Raw genomic sequence first — 21,612 nt, forward strand, 5'->3', positions numbered from 1 at the left:
CTCACTCTTCCCGTCCAATCTGGATACGAGTCTGGTTGATGGCATTTTACTTTATATTAAAAAGCTGAAACTTGTTTTTTCGGATATTTGGGTACCTGTTCGGTTTTCAGTTGAGTTCTGTTTCCGGTTCGGTTATACGGATATATAAATATAGGAACCATTAGGGTATTTGAGAATATTGGTTTCGGTTAATTCGGTTTGGTTCCGGTTCAGTTTTTTTGGTTTTGTTTTTTTGCCCAGGGCTAATCGTAGGGATCCGGCGACCGAAGTCAACCGACTAATACCACGAGTCGCGCTGCATCCACATATTCTTACCATGTAAAACAGCCCGGGTGGCCAGTGGAGATCAAACCAGGATTAGTTTTTATTCCCCTTTATAGTCACTGGACTACTGCCGCTGATTATGTTATTAATTTTTTAGTAAAAAATAATAAATTTTTTGTTACATTTATATTTTGTTTGACATATAATAGAAAATGACACATTTAAAAAAAATTGAGTAGGGCATTTAATTTGTTTGAACCGTTGCTGAGAGTATGTTAACTAATATCTGATGCTAGTTGGTTATAAAAGAATGCATTTTAAGGGTATTTCTAACTTCATTCTATATTTTATTTTAAAATTGAGAAAATGGTGTGAGAAATAGAGTAATGAACAAAAAATAAAAGATTACTCCATTTATAGCGTAATGCTTTTATTTTTTTGTTCATCGCTCTATTTTCCACTGTATTTTTTATTTTTATTTTGGAGTAAGTAGAGTTGGAGATGTTCTAGAAAAAATAAAACAATAGAAGTTCCTAGCTGATGCGTGCATGAACCAATGATAAACAAGCCATTGCTTTAACCGGATAGACAAGTGCATGAAACGGAAGGATAAACGTGTCCGGTTTAGATAATGATCGAGATGCTAAACTAACAAGGATGCGCTGCATCAGCTTTTCATCCGTTACTGTTCTGATTTGTGCTAAGAAGGACGTGGAAGGAGGAAAACGAAAAAAAAAATAGATTTTGGTCAATTTTATTTAAAACTAGGAGAATTCCGGCGCTACGCGCCGGGATAGGATGTTGATTTCTCTTATGTATTCTATTTGTTTCATTCTCTTATGTTAGTTAGTAGTCCATTTGAGTTTGAATTATTAGTTGTTGCCAATTAAGATTTGGGGTGTCCATGATGTTCATGTCAATGAGTTTCTTACTCTTGGTGAGTGAATTTTAGAATTTTTGACTTATGGGTTACATGCAGTTTTTTGGTTTACGTATGTATTACCGTTTTTTATTTGTTTAATTTAAGAGTCAGTGGAATAGTAATATATTTTTTAACTTTAAGAAAAAAATAAAATAATAATACTTTTTATTCATGATAGAAAAAATGTAAAATCCAGTTTGTCTTTACAAACAAAGAAAACAATGACATATTTTATTTTGATGAACCAACAAATTACTTTCCAAAACACTAAGGAAAAAAACAATCGCAGCATATGAACCATAGCTTACACTTTTCGCTGGTACTGAAGGTCAAGTTTATGCTCCACTTCTTTTCTAGTTTCTTTATACTTTTCAGTCCGGGCTATTGCAGAGCGAAATGTTTCAATCTCTTGCAACATTTCCGTTTCAGCAACTGATACTTGACTCTTAATATCTTCCTGTTAACAGTGGATCCAAATTATCATTCAGTTATTATATACCAATCGAAATACAAACATTCAATAAATATCTATTTGCCTCACCTTAACTTCGGTTCGGTCGTCGTTGATCACCTCATATGGTGCACTCTCAGCCAAACCCATCTTACTCAACAGAAGGACTCGGGTTCGCAGTCAAACTCATCATCAGATTCATCACTATATGCACAAAAACTAACTGATTAAAAAACCACAGAATAACACTGAAGAAGTCTTCCACAATTTTGAAAGAAAAAAAGCGAGAGTTGGTGGCAATCACCTCAAGTATAGCTCATCACAAGCAAAATGTTTCCCTTTCGTACAGATTTGGCTATGATCTTTTTCTTCTTCTTCTTCATCACTCTCTTCATCTACATCACTTTCTATCTCATCTTCTGATACATGCATTACAAAACCTCCACCTCTCCTTCCCATCCTTTTTAAACACGCCAATGTAAAAAACATGAGAAGCTGTTCTCTACTTTCAAAATATTAAACTAAACAAACCTTAAACCGATGCACAACTCAATAAAGAGCTAAAACACTGAATCAAAATACAGAGAGAGAGAGATATACCGTAAGGTTGTCTGAGTGAAAGGCTGAGGAAACTTTGGAAATACATTAAGCTTCTTCTCAACAGACTCGATTTCAGAGAGTAAGCTATCAAAGTTCCAGTTAGGCTCAGGGTCAATGCTAATCCCATCGACCCTTCTCGGACAAGGAGGTTCCAAAACAATCCCCCTGCAAACACAAAAAGAAGCCAACTTTGAAGTAAAGAGAATGGTAGTAAAATCCCCAAAAATAAACCGATATTTGAGAAACCCCAAAGGAACCCACTCGCTGATGAGCCGGATCAAGAACACTCACACGCATCTAAGTTTCGAAAGTTCACAGTGAGATGTCAGAAACTTACATTGATGGTTCACTGGTGAAAAAGAGAGAATCAATTATGTCTCATAATCGAAGTAAATACGTGCGGCATAAGTCTCATTTTATAATTTCCCTGCCATAACAATTAGGAAGTTTCATAAGATATTGTGAATCGAACAAATGGTTTAGGCAACTATATGTTTGAATTCAAATATCTCTTACCCGCAACCGTCTTAGGATTGATGCCGGTGGCAAGAACAAATCTTGGATCCCTCCCGTTCCCATCGAGTTTGCTATGGAAAGCAAGAGCCAAAGAGTCAAACAGACTAACACAGACATTTGTATCCCTGCACACAATCGATTTTACAAAGTCAGATGCTGTAATGTTATTGGAAAAAAGTATAACAAAATGGATATTAGAGGGTTAGTATGAGACAATGGATCTTACATTTTCATCGATGAGCAACGTTACAGAGTTCGGAATCGACGCTTTCAGATGGTGAAACACATCATCGCGGCCGCATGTGAAAGAGAAAGACGACGACCAAACCTAATTTGGGTCTCTAAACAGGCTAAATTACGGGCCTAACATATTCGTTCATTTAGATAAAAGCCCAACTCTCAAACAATAGTTTACGTAACAGCCGAAATAAAAAATCGCAGAGTGATTAGAATAGCGACACATGTCGAGATTTGCCCTCTCCTACCTGATGACGTGGCGCAAGGAGGAGAGAGGCAAGTCTACTTTATTGTATAAGATTTAGAAAGAAATTTTTTTCATTAATAATTCTTCAATATATGCGAAAAAATGAAGAATGGCGTGAGATTCATGTACCAGAAACTTGGCAATGGTTCATTTGTTAAAGAGTATATCATTTGAAGAATGAAATAATTCATTTTAAAATCTTTCTTTAAAAGTGGTCATCTACTGAGACTTTAGTAGTCACTAATTTGAATAAAAGATTGACTAATTTTACCAATGTATATAATAAGCATTCTAGATAGGTTACTAATTAAATATGAAATGTAAGGAGACCCCAAAAAAAACTTAAAAATTGAATTACACCCTAGCCCGCCATTACTAGCCTTCCATAAAGATTTTGGTAGTGACGGAAAAGGTAAGAAATCTACAGATTTCGGATTCACCTTATCTAAAATCTACAGATTTCGGATTCATATTATCTCAAATCAAAGCCACATAAACGAAAAATTAACATCTGTCTTCGTTTTGTTTTTCTTATCGGATTTACCTTTTTATTTTGGGTTTGGGTGTGTGTTTTGTCGAGAGTATGGGCGACGAAATCATGAACAACATCTCTGAAACGAGGATCGAAGATCAAACCCAAATTAGACAATCGTCGTATTGCCACCAGGTTCAAACATTTTTTTTTTAACTTTATGATATTAGGTTTGTTTTTGCTTCGATCAACCTATCTTCAATAGGCACTTTTATATTCTCAATTGCTGTTATCCTTATTGATCCGAAATTGGGTGACTTCTTGGTTGCTTATTGGTATCGAATTTGATTTGTTTTTTTTTTTTGAGTCATTGTTTGAATCAGTGATCTTTGTGTTTTAGTGTCATCAAAGGAGATCGGATGTTGTCGGAAATTGCGTGACAAAGAGGCCAAACACGACATGTATGGTGAAGTATTGTAGTAGTTGCCTATGGAACAGGTTTGATTTGACGTTCTTGAGATTTGTATAACCTCTAGTGATTGTTTTATATATGACTACGGCTCTAATTTAAAGGTACAAAGAGATCCCAGAGGATGTTTCATCGAAAGAAGACTGGCTTTGTTACAAATGCAGGGGAATTTGCGATTGTAGTAAATGCCTGTAAGTCTAAATCATTCATTACATTTTGATTTTTTTTTTTTTTTGTCAAAAAGGACTGTGTACATGTTTTAGGGCTCACTTTGTAAATTTTAAGAGAAATTAAATTTTCTTTTTATTTTCCAGAAAGACACAAGGTAAGAAGCCAACTGGGTTTCTTAGAGAAAATGGTTCCAGCTCCTATGCCGTTAAAAACCCCAAAAATGCCAAACGCCAGCTGAAGTTGAATGATTCAAGTGAAGGCTACAACGAGGAGAATCCTGCAGCCGGAAAAAGAACAAAACCCATTCTCAAGAAGAAAGAGAAGTCTCAGCTTGAGGAGGTTAAGCTACCTCAGGGCAGCGAGTCAATCACTGTCTTCGGCATTGACTTGCCCTCTGAAAATGCTGGAAGAGTTCTTCAGTTTTTGGAGTTCTGTTCGAAATTTGGAAAGGTGTCTTCTATGTACTTTGTTTTTTTCTTTAACACTGGAAGTGTTTGCTATTTGCTCTTCTCTAATGCATATGACCTTTTGAATAGGCTCTTGGCATGAGAGGAGGGGAACCTCAACTTGTTGTGAGTGAGATTGTATCAGGGAGAAACAGAAGGAGCCATGAGCATTCTACCCTCACCCAAATGATAATCCAATTATTGACTCTTATATTGGTAGACACAGGAGACAAGTACGTATTGTTTTCTTGGAAAGTACAATTTTTTCTTTGATATATAACTGATTGATATTATTTTTATGATAATTTAGATCAGTTGGCCTGAGTGCATCAGACGATAGGTGGTTCAATGTTCTTGGAGACTGTCTTGCCGAATCCGAAGTTAAGCTTGATGACTTCCCTCCTGAGATGTTTCAAAAAGGCATTGCTGAGTATGAGGAGATGGGTTCATCGGAAAGGCTGAAACTTTTGAATTTCTTGTGCGATGAAACGCTTAGCACAAAGTAAGTTATATTGTAATATATGTATCTATATATATATGTATATGAATCAGTTTTTCTTATTTTTATGTGCTTGAGAGTTAACATGTTGTAAACAATCTTTCAGGGTGCTGAGGGATTGCTTTGCTAATCCTGAATTTGTTGAAAAGAAAAAGGAAGCAAAAGAAAAGTTGAATGCAGCAAAAGCTAACGTAACCGTAAAATCTACTTAGGTCTTTACTATTTAAGTTTGACAATTCATATTAAAACCTTTTTGTTGTAGGAGCAAAAACTATATCAGAAGTTAGAAGATGAGTTCTCCAAAGCTCAAGCAGAGAATAATGGGGTTGAGTTGACAATTAAACAACGGCTTGCAATTGTATCACAAATGGAAGCTGAATCTGAACTAGTCTTTGCCGGAATGCAAAACGCGTTAAAAATGCAAAGTATAATTCTGAATTCATGTGATTGATTGTTTATAACAATTGTTTAGGAGCTTATTTTTCTAATTTCTTTCGCAGATGTTCAAGAATATGATAATGTTCTTAGAACCAGTCCGGTCGAATTGGATGACAATGGTCTTACTCTCTGGAAATTGAAGTCGTACAACAAAGAACCAAACATTTTACTTCAAGGTGTGAAAAATATAATAAACACTTTGCTTGTCTTAACAAGTATTATGTAGTAATTTTTGTTCTCTTACCATTGTTTCTGTGCAGATTTAGGAAGCTGGAGTGACGTATGTCCTCATGAAAGGTGGTTTGCGTTTAGCCCTGAGCAAAAACCACAAGTAGAGAAGTACATTGCTTGCAAAAAGGTAGATCATTTTCTCTCTCTGGCTCTCTCTAATAATATAATGTCAAGGAATTTATTAAGGTTTGTAGGCTTCTAAATTAATTTTAGGTTAAAGAATTTATTAGAACTTCTTAGGTTTAAGATTACTTTGGTGAATGAATTCATTAAAAACTGTTTAGGTCAACGAATTTATCAACGCTTTTTAGGATTTAAGTGTTCTTTATTAATCTCAAATACATCTTCATATATGTCTATACAATACTTTACACACATATATATATATATATACTTGCAACTAAAGCATTTATCCACAGACTTTGGAATCGATGTCATGGTTTACATTCAAATACTAACTTAGCATGAAACTGTATACAATCAAATACTAGTTTTGCATTAAAATGTACTATGATTTTCTTGAAGTCTCAAGACATGTTTTGTTCATGAGTATGCATTTTCAGCTTTGCAAATCATTTCCTCTTTTGAATACTATGTACGTCGAATGACTCTAATTTGTTCACAGGTTTTCATATTCTGATGTGCATCTTAATTTTTCTTTTGATTTCTAATTTTGTAGAAAGAAAAGGCTTCTCAAAAATGGAAGGGAAATACTGCTCTTGAGTCTTAGCGATAATTTGACTTTTTTTTTTTCTGTGAGAACATAATAGAAAAATGATTATGATCGTAAAAAGGCTGACTCATTTGCACTGGATATGATTTGTTGTTTTATTTACATTTCTGAACAACCAAAAAAACTCTGTTTCGTAATTTCTTTTTATCTTAAAAACCATTTAGACTTTGGTCGTTGAAAATTGTGTAAAGATTTATATTCAGTAACATTTCTGAATGTCCGAAAGTGAATAGATTCTATAATACAAACATTTGTAATTTTGGATTAGTATCATTTAAATCTTTTTGGGTTAGTGTTATGGAAATTGAAACATGCTTTTTGTAGGTAAAATGCATTTACCACGACGCACCACAATAAATATTTCCTGCACTTGTATGAATCTTTAAGGAAAACATTTAAACAATGGCAAAATATAATATAAGCAATAAAGTAAAAGAGACTAAATTTCTTTATGTGGAGGACCCTCTAAATGTAAAAAGGAAAGCCATGAAACCATAATCCATTCAAAAATTCATTTATTTATACTATTAAAGCAGGATCCTATTGTAATAATTACCTTAGGGGCATATTTCCTTCACTAACATTGCATGTTTCATTAAGGGTAATTAAGTAATATTAATAACAAATCTATATTGGGTCATTATTTTTGGATCCAGCCCAAATCAAATCTCTTTTGGGCCATTTGGGCCTATTAAAAAATCAGATTCAATTCTCACTTTTTTTTTTCCTTTGGGCCATTGAGTCCAAGTTCAAATAATTTTTTTTTCAACTATTCTTAATTATTTTTTTTTTCTTTTCTTAATATAATTTAAGCATTCGTAAAAATAATTGAATTTTTTTATTGAAAAGTATAAATCTTTATTAAAAGTATATAATTTTTTAATTAAAATATTTACCCCATAATAAAATTAATTTATTAGAGTTATACCAACTTAATTCATTAAAAAAATAAAGTTTAATTTCTTAACATAAATAGTCATTTAAAATGAAATACGATAAATAAAGATAAAAATTTTAAGTCTTTTATAAAATAAAACACAAATATATGAAAATGTGACATTTACTAAATATTTGTCAATTGAAAAAAAAAAACAAAAATAAACCCGCGCTTTGAAAGCGCGGGTCAAAATCTAGTAAATTATTATAAATACAACCACATCCTTTTGTTCAACACGAATATGTCAAAAGACTCAAGGTGCCAAATAAAATCCCGAACAAAAGAAACAAAAACAACAAGAAAGCAATATGAGAGCTCAAAACCTACCTCAGTTCACTAGGATTCCAGAAATTAGAGACTAATCCCACCATACAAATCAAAGATGAACAAGTCAACAACATACAAATCCAGATGAACAAGTCAACAATACATCTGCAAAATTTCAGCTCAGTTATGAAATCTACACGACTTAATTTAGATTGGCCTTAATTCAATTCTAACATATTTCTTGAAAAAAAAACACTAACTTTGATCCATGCTTGGTTAGGCTTGGATGCAATTCAACCAATTGATCTTCTCCCCTTTAACCTTCGCTTTGGTGTTTTCTTTGATGGAAAGAAAAAAACAAACCTTTCTTAATCTATCCTTTTGATAAACACTATTATTAGGGTGTATTTAGAGAGATTTTGTTCTTATTCATATAAAACGATGCACTTGTCTATTTATATTAATCATGTGTAACCAACACAACTCCTCCTTCTTTTAACCGCACCACTCTTCGTACATATATATTAAATCTTATGGTAATATATTTCATTATTATTATACTGTATATACATGTATATAATAAAAGAATTAAGGATATTTATAAATTAAGGTAAAGAGGAAAGTTATCAATAAACCGTAAATCTAACTCATTAATCGAAACATTATATGAACTTGAAGTTTATATTGAACCTATATACACATAGGTCATATAAAATATAAAATATTCTTACATTCTTCTACTTGATCTTTGTGTCGACGTAAGGGTTTAATAACTTTAATTTGCACTTTTACTTCAAATTCATTTGATTTTACTAAAATTAGAATTGATCGTATCATGGCGGTTGTATGTCATTAAACGACATAGTCCCTTCCATGTACCACAATTCCAATTTTATATCAATCCTTATGTACTCAAAGGACACTATACATCGCTGAACTTCTTCTTTAACAAAACAGTACTTTAACTCCATGTGCTTAGCACCCTTCGAATACTTGTCGTTCTTTGAAAAGAAGACAATTGCAAAATTATCGCAATAAATTCTCAGCGGCTTGGTTATAGTATCGACAATCCAAACTCCTAAGATAAAATTTTGCAGCCATAATGCATGAATTGTAGCCTCAGATCATACCACAAATTCCGCCTCCACAGTGGAAGTAGCAATGACAAACTGCTTTCCACTTTTCCATGATATTGCTCCCTCAGCTAACATGAACAATTAGCCAAACATTTATTTTCTGCTATCAACGCTTCCGGCATAGTCTGAATCTGAATATCCATTGACTTCTAACTGATCGGATCTCTTATATGTAAGAATGTGCTCATTGGTGCCTTGCAAGTACCTGGAACCTTTTCTGGCATAATTCAAGTGGTCCATTCCGGGATAACCTTGATATTGACCCAACATTCCAACAACAAAGCTGATATAGGGTCGAGTACATGTCTGGACATAGTTCAAAAGTCCCAACCACCAATGCGTAGAAATTATTTTCATTTTTTTACGCTCCAATTCATTCTTAGGAAATTTCATTTTACTAATCTTGTCCCCTTCTGAATTGGAGCGTAAAAACTATTGCAGATACACTTTGCCTTCTTTCTTATTTCCTATCAACCAATGTCAAAAGTGCTTGAAATAGCTTAGAACCTGATCTTTCGTCCTCTTTGGAAAAAAACTAAAACTTTCTTAAATGATCATAAATAAAAGTGATAAATATGATGCACCACCAAAACATTTGGTCTTATTGAACCACACACATTTGAATGCACCAAATCAAGTACCTCAAGTTTCCTCTAAGGCAAAAAAGACTTGAAAGACACTCTATGTTGTTCCCTACAATACAATGCGCACACTTCTGCAGGTACAGACCATAGATTGTAGAAATCACCTCTTTATTAGAGGACATAGATATTTCTTTTATTAGATATAGTTCGGTTAATGATGAGTCATGCAGATCTTCCATTTATCTTTTTGACGATACCTTCTAGAAGCGTCTGAATTTACGAGAAGAAGATATCCATCAAAATTAGTTGAGAAGACACCATTTGAGATGTGGACTAGAATGTCTCATATTGTCTTCTCTTAAAATTTGATGATTCTTATATAAAATGTATGTTTACTGATAAAATTGGAACCAAATTTGATAAATTATACTTCTTTGAATAGTCCAAAAAAACAAAGGTTGTTACTTTTTCAATTCTATTGAGAACAAAGTTTTTGTTTCTCGTAGTGGTGGTTTTGTAGGAAAAAATCTTTCAAAGAATAACCGTGGGAGTAATGTACAATTCAAAGGAATTCGAGAACTTGTCTAAGAAATTATCGAAAAGGGAAAGCTTAAGCTTCAAGCAACTATGGAAAGTGTATGTTTTATTGATAATAAGACCAAGAACAGATAATGAATACAGAGAGTATCTAAGAACAAAGGAATTTGAATGTATTAAGACTATCACTTAGCTGTGGAGAAGATTGGATCCCTTCTTATTGGCCTATCATCCTCCTTTTATAGATCTTCGGATGTGAACTCGATCTCCGGCGTGGATCATGCGTCTTTATGGTGATCTTTAATGCTTTTGATTCATTTACGTTCTATTTCGACTCGCCAAGTTTTGTATGCGAGACTCTTCCAATTAGAAGTATGCCTTGACCTATCTATTCTATTAATACAGAATCATTCCTAACATTTGCCCTCAACTCTCCTTGGAATATTACATCTATTGCCACTGGACCAACTTTTTAATAACTGTATCTAATTATTGCTAAACTCACCACGTTCTATTTTTTCTATAACACGATAGCAGTTACTTTCTTTTTCCTTGAGGGTCCACTAGCGGTTTTTTGATTTACAACCGAACGTCGACTCTTTGATATATATATCTATGATAACATGGGCCTCGATTTCAATATAAAAACATAATAATTCGATATAGTTGCGAACATTCTATTAAATTTAACTTATTGTAAACACATATATAAAAAAATTAAATTTCAGAAATATTAAAGAAAATATAACAAAAATATACCCGCCCTTTGAAAAGGGCGGGTCAAAATCTAGTGTAGACTTATTATTCCTTCTTGGACATATGTGACACTTAATTTGGGTTTTAATTTGGGTTTTATATCCAATTGTTAACACGTAAGTTTTTGTATCCAATTGTATTCAACTTTCTTTTCTCAGCACAAATTCAGCTAAATGACGAACTTTAAAATTTAGTTCTCACAATTCACAATATGATTAAATCTCCCGGTAAATGTTAAATGGATATTACGAGTTTAAAGACAATTTGATTGCTGACTAAAAAATGAAAAAGACAATTTGATTTGTTTTGAAATTTTGCTCCCAGGTGGTGAGTTATCTTTCACAAGCTCTTTCTCTCTCTCTAGAATCGATGGCGTCTCACCACCACCTCGACTGTGACTGCCGCTGTCTTCACCAGCGTGAGAGCAGTCCTCACATACCCGCCACGTCATCACCATGTTTCTGTGCAGATTCTACTCCTTGCTGTACACAATGCTCGCCGCCTAATCTCGCTTCCTATCTCCAAAACCAACAACCTTGCTTCGAAACTGCGTCCACGAGATTCAACTCCGTTAAACGACAACGTTTCGTTAACCAACAGAACACTCAACGAGAATACGACAATCTGCTCCAGAAGATCAACGATCTCGATTTGTCGCTCAACCGATTCTCCGCTCGTCGCGAATCTCACTCTACACTGAAGGACTCAGCGGCGCGTGTGGTTCAGACCCATTTCCGGTCTTACCTGGTTCGCAGATCCGTTTCACTCAAGGAGCTCACAATGATCGAATCAAGCTTCGTATCTCTCATCAGATCTTCGGTTTCTGGTAAAACGCGTTTCCCTCTCAAGGAGTTGTCAAAAATGTGAGCTTCGATGGGAATGGGAATGGATATAAGGTTTATGGAGATACGCCAGAGGCGAGTGGGGGAGATGACGGTTCTACAAGTGGATCAAACCATGAAAGTGGTGGAGATGGTTACACTGAGTCCTCTTCTTCACAGGGAAGCAAAGGGGAAGTACAAGTTTCAGGAAATGTCAGTCAGAGGGAGGTCCATCTTGGAAAATTAAGTTTGATGTTCTCTCCTCCGTTGCCACTGGAACCTTGAAACGAAACGATGGTGTCTTCTAATTACTAGGAGGGTTTCTCTGCGACATTTGTGAGGGTTTCTCGGTTTGTTCGTTTGGTTTTCTGTTTATAGCGTTCTAGTCTTGGTGGTTTTTCTTTTGAGAGAGGCTCTAATTCTTTTGCGTGTCAGTTTCCTTAAGATCAGCTTGCTTTGATAGATCTGTTTCTAGACTGTAATCTTGTACGTGCTCTCTTCCACAAGAATCTTCTGTTGTTTATGGTGCTTCTGGTTCTTGCTTTACTCGTCTCTTTGTATATATAAAAGAACTCATCACCTCCGTTGTAACATGTTCTCGAATCATACCTCAGTACTGTTGTAAGAATATGCATGTCATTCTATCAGCCTCATTTGCACTAGTTAGGCTTATGACATGCACGGACTCGCATGTTCTGTCCCACGTTTCTGACATTTACGCTAACTCACATTATCAAATTATGAGTGCACGTCTCTCACAAGATCTTGTTCACAAGTAAGGAAAATAACACTTTTTGACAAATAACATAAGAGTTTTGCTACAAGGGCGCCATGACATGGATTTTCTTTATTTTTTGTCAACTACCATGACATGGATAAAAGTCTTAGAAAATTTTGTTTATTGATAATTCTTTATTTGCGTATATACTCTTTGACGAAAAAAATGTTGGTTAATTCAGCAGGTTAAAGAAATGTTGCTTCAGTGTTTTCAGATCCGATCTAAAGATATTTATAGGGGATATTGCGGTGGTAACAAACTTACCCTACCAATACCATGACCTTAAAAACTCACACATAAAGACATATCACAAATTAACACAAATAATTTGTGAAACATGTTCATATTACTATAATAGACTTTGACCTAAATAAGTATGAAACTAACTGTAACTTAAATAATTATCCGCTCCGGTTCCAGTCAGGTTAAAACATCGAAAAATGGTGACTCGTCTTTCTACAACAACAATGGTGAACTTGAATTAATAACTACACAAATTACAAGAATCTGCAATTTTTAGGCATTGACGTTCATTTTTTTGGTCAAGCCTTGACGTTTATTTTGAATTAAAAACTAAACATTATTGCTTTTCTAAGGAAACAACGAAAAATGATGCAAATTTATCGAATACAAAGTATCGTCTGTTCAACAAAATTTGAAACACAAAATTACGAGAGCTTATATAAGAAAACAAACAAACAAAGGTGGAAATTATATGAAGCAAAAACGCAAAAACAGAAACAATCAAAGGTAGAAAGAAAAAGAATGAGCCAGATTATCATTATTATTACCTTGTTTTCGTTCAGACGAAAGCAGGCATGTCCTTAAGCCATGCATCAAGTGGCTTACCAATGGAGTAAACGATGAAACCAATCTCTCTCAACTTGTCCACATTCAAAACGTTTCTCCCGTCGAAGATAAAAGCTGGTTTCTGCATATTGTCAAAGATCTTCTGGTAGTCCAACGACTTGAACTCATCCCACTCGGTCAGAACGCAGACCGCGTGTGCGTCTTTTGTAGCTTCATACGCATCCCATTTCACACTCACTTGTTTCACAGTGGTCGGGCTCATTGGCTGCAAGTGAAGCGGATGGTCCCAGTCGAACTTTTTCATCGCAAGGTCTCTCTGAATCTGCTCTTCAGTGACTTGAGGATCATAGATGCTGATCTGCGCCTTGTCTCCTAACAAACCTTTGCAGACATCAATGGCTGGTGTTTCCCTCGTGTCGCCGGTGTCTTTCTTGAACGCGAAACCGAGGATGGCAACCTTCTTGTTGGAGACGGTGTTGAACATGGAAGACACGATTCTGTTCACAAACCGGTTCTTCTGGTAATCGTTGATCTTGATCACTTGTTTCCAGTACTCCGCCACTTCCGGAAGACCATTGCACTGACAGATGTAGACAAGGTTCAAAATGTCCTTCTGGAAACAAGAACCCCCGAATCCGACACTAGCGTTCAAGAACTTGGGACCGATTCTTGAATCAGTACCAACGGCGTAAGCCACTTGAGTGACATCAGCACCGGTGGATTCACACAGAGCGGACATGGCATTGACAGAAGAAATCCTCTGAGCCAAGAAAGCATTTGCGGCTAGCTTGGAGAGCTCGGCGGACCAGAGATTGGTTGTGATGATCTGGCCTTCAGGAACCCAGTTGGCATACACTTCCTTAAGCGTCTGAACAGCTTTGAAACCTTCAGGAGTCTCTCGTCCCCCGATGAGAACACGGTCAGGGTTGAAAAGATCAGCGATTGCAGTGCCTTCCGCAAGAAACTCCGGGTTGGAAAGAATCTGGAACTTGATCCCTTTACTGTTATGCATCAGAATCTTCTCGATGGCTTCAGCTGTTTTCACGGGCACAGTGGATTTCTCAACGACGATCTTATCAGAGGCGGACACATCAGCGATCATGCGAGCAGCACTCTCCCAGTAAGTGAGATCCGCGGCCTTTCCAGCTCCAAGACCAGTCGTCTTGGTGGGGGTGTTGACAGAGACAAAGACGATGTCAGCTTCCCTCACGTGTTTCTCAACGTCGGTGCTGAAGAAGAGGTTCTTGCCTCTGCATTGCTTCACGATGTCTTCAAGTCCTGGCTCGTAGATTGGAAGCTGGTCACTGTTCCACGCGTTGATACGTGGAACAGAGATGTCAACCACTGCTACTTCAATGTGTGGACATTTGAGTGCGATCACTGCCATTGTTGGACCGCCTACGTATCCAGCTCCAATACAACAGATCTTCACCATTGTTTTTGAATCTCTCTCTCTCTCTCTCTCTGCAAAAATTGGAATCGTAACAACAGATCGCATCAAGATCGAATAGCAACAGAGATCCACGTTCGTATTTCAAAATGAAACTCAGATCTGGACAAATACTCGAGAATCAACGTAGATCTAAGCACAATCTAGCTTGATTTCGATAAAAATGAGCACGATTAATTATGGATCTATAAATGGATTTTAACACACGGGATGATGCGATCAATGAGATCTGAGAGATCAGCTAAGAATCGATTACAGTCTCGCGAGAACAAAAAAAATTGAGAATGCAGCTCATAGAAATGTAAATGATCAAAAGAGGAGAGAGAGATCGGCGGTATTACCTCCGAAGATTAGCGGTGAAGGAATTGATCTCTTGGAAAAAGGAGAAGGAAGTATCAAGGAGCGAAGGAGGAAGAAGACGAAGAAGAGAGGAGTACAATTTATAATAGACTCATTTCCGATTTTGCCCTTTGACGTCCCACCTTATGGTGGAGCAAGAATTCGATCACACGCAAGGGTAAAACAGAGAGTACGTTGGAAGTATTGCTATAAATGACGGGAATGCCCCTGTTTAAAGCAGACCATGTTTTTAACCCGTTCATCATGCAGTGTTATCTGGCACGACGAGCTCACTAGCAAACCTTCGCCTTCGCCAAAATTTCTTCTTCTTTTTTTCCTGAATTTTCGGCTTTATAAATTTAAATTTTTTGCTCTTTCAGAATTCATTACATCTATGTTATTTTTTTTTCTGACAACGAACGATTATTCTATTACTCAAACTTGAGTTGGTCGGCGTAGGTGTAGCAGCTCTCTAGCTGCATTAAACCCTCGAGTTCATACTAGACCGGAATAAAACAACCAATATAATATAATTTTCTATGAAAAGATTCCAGACTCTTAGCTAAAAAATTTGAAATTCTATTATGCACTCTTGGGAGATGAGATATCTTGAAATACGGAAAACATATATTCAACGTCTTTATCGCTTCCAATTCAGTTGCAAAACTTGTTGGCCATGCGTGAGGCTCTTTTATCTCCACGATCAGATCTTTGCAATCCGTCACAAAGTTCTGACATGATGTTATAGCATATTTTTCATTGCCCATTGTCACACATCCGTTTAGAACTCCATGGTCAAGCATGCTTGGACTGTAACAGTGAAAGGATGGGTCACCTTTCAGAAAGTGATTTGCAATACCGTGCAAATAAAACTAAAACAAGGAGAAAGGTCATGTGGTGACTGCAGGTTCAGTAAACATGACTTTCAAGGCTTGGAAAATTAATGCACCGCTCGGCAGACGTGATGAGGCCCACGGGCTGAGTGAGCGGGTGTGGATAATCCATTAGCCGTGGGCGGTCAGAGCGTTACAAGTGGTATCAGAGCTGGTTAGTCATCTCTGTTCTGACCCGAGAAACATTTTGAGACCTGTCGTTGGGTCCAACGAGGACGTTGCGTTCTTTAAGGGGGGTGAATTATAATATTCCGAATTGCGATTAATGTCGTTTTTTTTTTTTGAACATTTTCTAAAATTAATGTCATATTTTCTTGCTAAGAAGAATTTATTGGTGGGTTCACCAGGCTCAATTCTGTTTTGATCATCCTCCTCTTCTGAGGAGAGGATTTCATCATCATAACTTCTTCCTAGGGAATTAGTTGTCTCCTCAGACTCGTTTAAAAATTCCCACCAAAACTAACCGTACCTAGAGAGAGAGAGAGAGAGCACCCTAAATTAAAAAAGGAAATGCTTTGCTAAATTTCAGGAGCTCCAAAAATGGAATTACGTAGTTGTTCATCGTTGCCTTGTATGATCATTTTCTCCATTTTCAGGTAAAGCAAACCCATTTTTCTCCAAAAAGTTAAAAAGTTTTCCTGTTTTGTTTCGCCTTCCGACCTCTCTTATCTTTCTTTCTTTCTCGGGTTCCCATCTCCCTCAAATTGGGAACCTGAAAATCGATTCCTCAACTTCAAAATCATTTCTTCAGGTAAAGAAAAAACCTTTTCCCTCCTTCTCTTGCAACCTACGTTACCTAACCTAATTTTATATCTTTCATCCTTCAGAATGGGTCTAAAGCTCTCAAGAGGTCCTGGAAAAGAGAAATCAGCTCTAGAACTAAGGCCTCACATTCTGACTTACCTAACCACAAATTCTTACCTACGTAACTTGGTGTCCAAGAAACGAAGACGGTTAACCATGGGTGGATATGATCTCGACATGTCTTACATCTCTGACAAATTGTTGGCTATGTCTTTTCCCGCTGAACGAATGAGAGCAGTTTATAGAAACCCTCTTTGGCAAGTCAAGTCCGTGCTTGATATGCGACATCATAATCACTACAAGGTCAATAAGACAATATAATCAAATCATTACCGTTTATATAAACAGATTAACCAAATCTTGTTTTGGTCAGGTCTACAACCTATGCATAGAAGAATGTTATGATCCAGAAAACTTTTACGGCCGCGTGGAGAGATTCCCATTTGATGACAACCATGTCCCAACTCTTAAAATGATCCAACTCTTCTGCGAAAGTGTTCATTCTTGGCTCTCATTAGATCCCAAAAACATTGCAGTGGTGCACTGCATGGTATTCTACAAATTATAAAGATTCTATCACGTTATTTAACCATATCAGATCTTATCTAATGTAACTTTTGCAGGCAGGAAAAGGCAGAACAGGACTAATGGTGTCAGCATACCTTGTCTATGGTGGGATGTCAGCAGAGGAAGCTCTAGAGATGTATGCAAGCAGAAGAACCACAAACAATAATGGAGTAAGTCCTCTACGAATAGAGAAAGCTTCTCTTATTAAAGCAAACAATTAATCTCTTCCTTGACAGGTCTCGATACCAAGCCAGCGCCGTTATGTGAAATACTGGTCACATTTACTCTCGTTTTGTAAAAGAATTGGAAACAGACCTCCCGAGGTTAAATTACCTCAAGAACATAGCAGAGAGTTGCTAAGAATTAGACTTTACGATACCGTCAATGTTGATTCCGTCTTCTTTGTGGTCTCAGAACTTCAGGAGGTAAAAGTAACTACATATTGATACACTGCAGACTCTGTCTCTGCTTGATGTATACATTTTGATGCATTGTAGACTACTCTGCTTGATATATACATTTTGGACGCATTGTAGAATATGTTTCTTCTTGCAATATACATTTTGACGCATTGTAAACTTTGTTTATACTTGATATATACATTTTGATGCATATTAGAGTCTGTTTCTGCTTGAAATGTTCATTTTGGATGCATTATAAACTTTGTTTCTGCTTGAGATATACATTTTGATGTAAAGCAGACTCTATTTTGTACTTCATTTATATACTTTAATGCATTACAGACTCTGTTTCTGCATGCTATATAGGTTCTGATGCATTGTAGATTTGTAGAATCTGTTTCTGCTTGATATAAACATTTAATTTGATGCATCACAAACTCGGTTTCTTCTTGTTATACACACTTTAGTCCAATGCTGATTCTGTTTCTGATGTTAGGTTCCCAATGAGATGTATCCACCATCTGTAGAACTTTCAAGAGGTTGTTGTAGACAGTTCAAGAAAGGCTACTGTAGAAGCTTGAGTCCGCGTTATTATATATCTCATTCCCATATGAACTGTGATTCCGAAGAAGATGAGGTGCTAAAAAATAGACAAGAACCGCGTCTTGTTGTTCAAATGGATACAGAGAGTTCCATAATCGACGAGAAAACATGTCTTGACTTCTACTTTGACAAACCTGTCAGAGTAAGTAACAAAAATAATTCTTTCGGGCAGTGTTTGATAAGATCTTTGATAAGTATATGGTTCTTGGATAGGTGAGTGGAGACATACGCATCACATTCTATCAGAAAATGATTGGAAGCCGTCTCTTTTATACTTGCTTCAACACAGCCTTTATAACCAATGGCTTGCTTCAGGTAAACTTCTCCAAAGCATTTAAGACAGTTTTGTTCTCCTTGAACATGCTTATCAGTCTCCGTTTTTATTTATGCAGTTTTCCATAGGAGAGCTAGATAAAGTTGGTGGTAATGGAAGATCAATATCTGGTCCTGACTTTAGCTTGGAATTGCTTTTTACTCCAGCTAGTTCCAAATCAGGAAAGCTTCTTTCCCGAGATGACCTTTGTCTCCCTTGAGGCCTCTGTTTTCAGCTCCTTCAAACCCGAGTCGTTGAAGCCAAAAAGAGTTATGAATACTCAGCTGATGCTACAAACACCTCCTCCATTGCTTACACCGGCATTTCTCCTGTACAAAAGCAGAGGCAAATGAGAAATCTTGAAACACTAGCAGCAAGTAGCTAATGCAAATGGCACATAACATATAGTTTTCTCAACATTTTTGTTTTTTTGGGTAGCAGGGACCGTAATTTTGGTAAATGATAGACATTAATGTAATATTGTTACTATCTTGCCATCCATTTTTCACTAGGATGGTCTGTTTCCAGTTTAATATTACTGAATAAATTTATCATTTCCCCCACCAGATATTCTGCCAAGAGTTATGGAAACGGTTTATACTATCGAATACAACTTAACTTTAAACTGTCTTCATCCTGTCTGTGAATTTAAACAGAAGGGAAAAGCATGAGAAGAGATCTATTTTTGGTCATGAATCTTGTTATTTGAAATCACCTCAAAAGATATGCCATTGTCGTAGAGTCTCTGCTGGATATCAGTTGAACCAAACACACTGATGGGTGTGTCGTTAATAGCAGGTTATGTTTTAACCCGATTATCTGACTGCAAGTGCAAAGTGAAGTTGATGAGATACAATGTGGAGAAGAAAATGACATGGCCTTAGATCAAAATAATGGTTTCAAACGTTTATCTTTATCTAATGTTTTGTTTAGTGGAAGGGTTTAGTGGATGTGTTAGTTGCCCTTGCCCATGCATGTTTCCGTAGTAGTTTGTTTGTTTCTTTAGTTTGGTATTTAAGCATGAGTTGGAAAGAGAATGAATAAGAAGAAAATATTGTGGTAACTTGTTTTGTTTTATATAATTTGTTCTTTCACAAACTCTCTTAGGTTTGAGTAGGGACTTTAATTGGCAAAATCAAACTTGTGTTCTGAGGTAACAAAGGAGTTATTTTTTTAACATGTGTATGACCTATACAATGAAGATGTGGTGGTGTGCTTCTGTGGAGATGTAAATAACCTCTTTGCTTGATAGATCAATAAATTTGAAATTTCATCAAAAAAACTACTATCAAATACAATTTTACAATTTTGTTTTTTTTTTGTGATTTTAGAAAGAGGCAAAATACAATTAAATAATCTTCTAAAATTATGTTTTGCTTAGGATTTTAGAAAAAATCAAATTACTATCAAATAATTATCAGTCACTATTTAAATCATTACTATCATTACTATTTTTACAACTTGTTTTTAAAATTAAATAATCTTTAATATTTTTTTTTAGGAATTTAGAAAATTAAAATTACTATCATATAATCTTATACAAATATCTATTTATTTAGGACTTCATAAATTACTATGAAATGACTATATCTAATTACAATTAAATAATTTTAACTATATTATTTTTATTTAGTTTTTCTTAATGTCACTACTATTTTTACAATTCGTTTTTTTTTAATTAAATAATTTAAATATTTTTTTATGTGTTAGAAAAAGGAAAAAACTACTATCAAATATTCTGTTATAATTTCTTTTGCTTAAGGTATTAGAAAGCAAAAATTAAAATCACATAATCTTGTACAAATATCTTTTTAGGATACATAATTTAATAAAATATTTATAATTAGTTTTTAACACATGTTACAATTTCATGTTTCTATTGACATGTATCACAATCATGTTAATTAGCTATTTTGAAGAACAAGACTTTATATAATAAGATCTCTTATTTAGGATTTTATAAAAATAAAATTACTATCAGATGACTATATTTAATGACTAATAAAGTATTTGAAATTTACTATTTTATTTGATTTTATTAATGTAAATACTATTTTACAATTCGTTTTTGTTAATTAAATAATTTTAATATATTTTGTTTATACTTTAGAAAAAAGGCAAACTACTATCAAATACTCTTTTACAATTTTTTTGGTTTAATATTTTAGAAAAGGAAAATTACAATCATATAATCTTGTACAATCATCTTTTATTTTAAGTGACATGTTAAAAAAATTATAAAATAAGATCCGTATACATTTTTAGAGCATTTTTTCTGGGATTAGCCAGCTTCTGTAATAAGACCAAGATTTATATAATAAGATCAATATACATTTTTGGAGCATTTTCTCCGGGGTTAGCCAGTTTCTGTAATGTTAAAGCAAGATGTGTTCAAGGAAAATTAAATCTGGAAAAATATCACCAGGTTTGTTTATCATGTAGTTAACGGGATGCTAAGCATGAGTATGAATTTGATAAGCTTTGTTTTGATTAGCCTAATGCATGAGTATTGTAATTACCCTACGTGGTTTGTAATGTTTATAAGCTTGTAGCTGTGTTGGCAGCATAATAGTCTTATAAGTTTAGTTTCAATCGTGACAATTTATACAAACTTCTTTTATGGTAAATGATCATACAAGTTTAATTTCAACCAGGACATTTTTCCAAAACATCAAATGTAAAAGACCTTACAGCCAAATTGCTCGAGGTGCGCAAAAGTTTCTTAACATTTACACCAAAAAAAAAATTGCTTGAGCTGCGCAAAAGTTTCAATCAAATATATATGTTCTTGTACTGTTAGTAATGTATGTAGTGGTAATAAAATTTATTGATATTATAAATTTTGATCTCCAATAAAAAATGCATAAAGAGTATACATTTCTTTCCTGCTGCTGAATTTATATAAACTAAAGTTCCTTTT

The 21,612-nt window shown here is 35.1% G+C and overlaps 4 protein-coding genes across 8 annotated transcripts; 2 read left to right on the top strand and 2 right to left on the bottom strand.

Moving 5' to 3' along the window:
• Positions 1-1,334: 1,334 nt before the first annotated feature.
• Positions 1,335-2,612, bottom strand: LOC108870889 (protein GLE1-like). Its single transcript, XM_033276000.1, has 5 exons — positions 2,575-2,612; positions 2,238-2,402; positions 1,942-2,097; positions 1,728-1,791; positions 1,335-1,643 (listed from the first exon to the last, which is right to left on the bottom strand). Coding segments are annotated over exons 1-5 (540 nt in total). The 5' UTR covers positions 2,577-2,612; the 3' UTR covers positions 1,335-1,490.
• A 1,123-nt stretch (positions 2,613-3,735) lies between these two features.
• LOC103850382 lies at positions 3,736-6,773 on the top strand. 2 transcript variants are annotated; one of them, XM_009127124.3, is made up of 11 exons: positions 3,736-3,904; positions 4,110-4,207; positions 4,283-4,369; positions 4,493-4,799; positions 4,886-5,028; positions 5,106-5,297; positions 5,401-5,485; positions 5,557-5,719; positions 5,795-5,908; positions 5,993-6,090; positions 6,643-6,773. In XM_009127124.3, exons 1-11 carry the CDS (start codon positions 3,821-3,823, stop codon positions 6,691-6,693), a joined length of 1,422 nt encoding a protein of 473 aa, XP_009125372.2. In that variant the 5' UTR covers positions 3,736-3,820; the 3' UTR covers positions 6,694-6,773. The 2 variants fall into 2 exon arrangements, with proteins under 2 accessions (XP_009125372.2, XP_033131015.1); XM_033275124.1 differs by lacking the exon at positions 6,643-6,773 and having other exon boundaries at positions 5,993-6,203.
• A 6,305-nt stretch (positions 6,774-13,078) lies between these two features.
• LOC103850139 (UDP-glucose 6-dehydrogenase 4) lies at positions 13,079-15,276 on the bottom strand. Of its 3 annotated transcripts, none has more exons than XM_018656860.2 (2): positions 15,114-15,276; positions 13,079-14,782 (listed from the first exon to the last, which is right to left on the bottom strand). In XM_018656860.2, the coding sequence occupies exon 2, from the start codon at positions 14,755-14,757 to the stop codon at positions 13,315-13,317; it is 1,443 nt and encodes a 480-aa protein (XP_018512376.1). In that variant the 5' UTR covers positions 14,758-14,782; positions 15,114-15,276; the 3' UTR covers positions 13,079-13,314. The 3 variants fall into 3 exon arrangements, with proteins under 3 accessions (XP_018512376.1, XP_018512375.1, XP_033131016.1); XM_018656859.2 differs by having other exon boundaries at positions 13,079-14,786; positions 15,114-15,252; XM_033275125.1 differs by having other exon boundaries at positions 13,079-14,795; positions 15,114-15,182.
• A 244-nt stretch (positions 15,277-15,520) lies between these two features.
• LOC103850140 (phosphatidylinositol 3,4,5-trisphosphate 3-phosphatase and protein-tyrosine-phosphatase PTEN1) lies at positions 15,521-19,257 on the top strand. Of its 2 annotated transcripts, XM_009126855.3 has the most exons (8): positions 15,521-16,755; positions 16,832-17,111; positions 17,182-17,358; positions 17,432-17,545; positions 17,612-17,800; positions 18,273-18,521; positions 18,593-18,694; positions 18,772-19,254. In XM_009126855.3, the coding sequence occupies exons 2-8, from the start codon at positions 16,833-16,835 to the stop codon at positions 18,910-18,912; spliced, it is 1,251 nt and encodes a 416-aa protein (XP_009125103.1). In that variant the 5' UTR covers positions 15,521-16,755; position 16,832; the 3' UTR covers positions 18,913-19,254. The 2 variants fall into 2 exon arrangements, with proteins under 2 accessions (XP_009125103.1, XP_009125104.1); XM_009126856.3 differs by having other exon boundaries at positions 15,521-17,111; positions 18,772-19,257.
• The last annotated feature ends 2,355 nt before the right edge of the window (positions 19,258-21,612 follow it).

The sequence above is a fragment of the Brassica rapa genome, chromosome A07 (genome assembly GCF_000309985.2).
Source record: "Brassica rapa cultivar Chiifu-401-42 chromosome A07, CAAS_Brap_v3.01, whole genome shotgun sequence".
Lineage (NCBI taxonomy): Eukaryota > Viridiplantae > Streptophyta > Magnoliopsida > Brassicales > Brassicaceae > Brassica > Brassica rapa.

Coding starts and splice junctions, on each gene's coding strand:
- LOC108870889 (XM_033276000.1), bottom strand. Junction 1,792..1,941: donor TGTGATGAGCTATACTTGAG/GTGATTGCCACC, acceptor CCTTCTGTTGAG/TAAGATGGGTTTGGCTGAGA. Junction 1,644..1,727: donor ACGACCGAACCGAAGTTAAG/GTGAGGCAAATA, acceptor CACTGTTAACAG/GAAGATATTAAGAGTCAAGT.
- LOC103850139 (XM_018656860.2), bottom strand. CDS start 14,757: ATGGTGAAGATCTGTTGTATTGGAGCTGGATACGTAGGCGGTCCAACA.
- LOC103850140 (XM_009126856.3), top strand. CDS start 16,833: ATGGGTCTAAAGCTCTCAAGAGGTCCTGGAAAAGAGAAATCAGCTCTA. Junction 17,359..17,431: donor TTGCAGTGGTGCACTGCATG/GTATTCTACAAA, acceptor TAACTTTTGCAG/GCAGGAAAAGGCAGAACAGG. Junction 17,801..18,272: donor TGGTCTCAGAACTTCAGGAG/GTAAAAGTAACT, acceptor TTCTGATGTTAG/GTTCCCAATGAGATGTATCC.
- LOC103850382 (XM_033275124.1), top strand. CDS start 3,821: ATGGGCGACGAAATCATGAACAACATCTCTGAAACGAGGATCGAAGAT. Junction 5,029..5,105: donor TTGGTAGACACAGGAGACAA/GTACGTATTGTT, acceptor ATGATAATTTAG/ATCAGTTGGCCTGAGTGCAT. Junction 5,720..5,794: donor AAACGCGTTAAAAATGCAAA/GTATAATTCTGA, acceptor TTTCTTTCGCAG/ATGTTCAAGAATATGATAAT.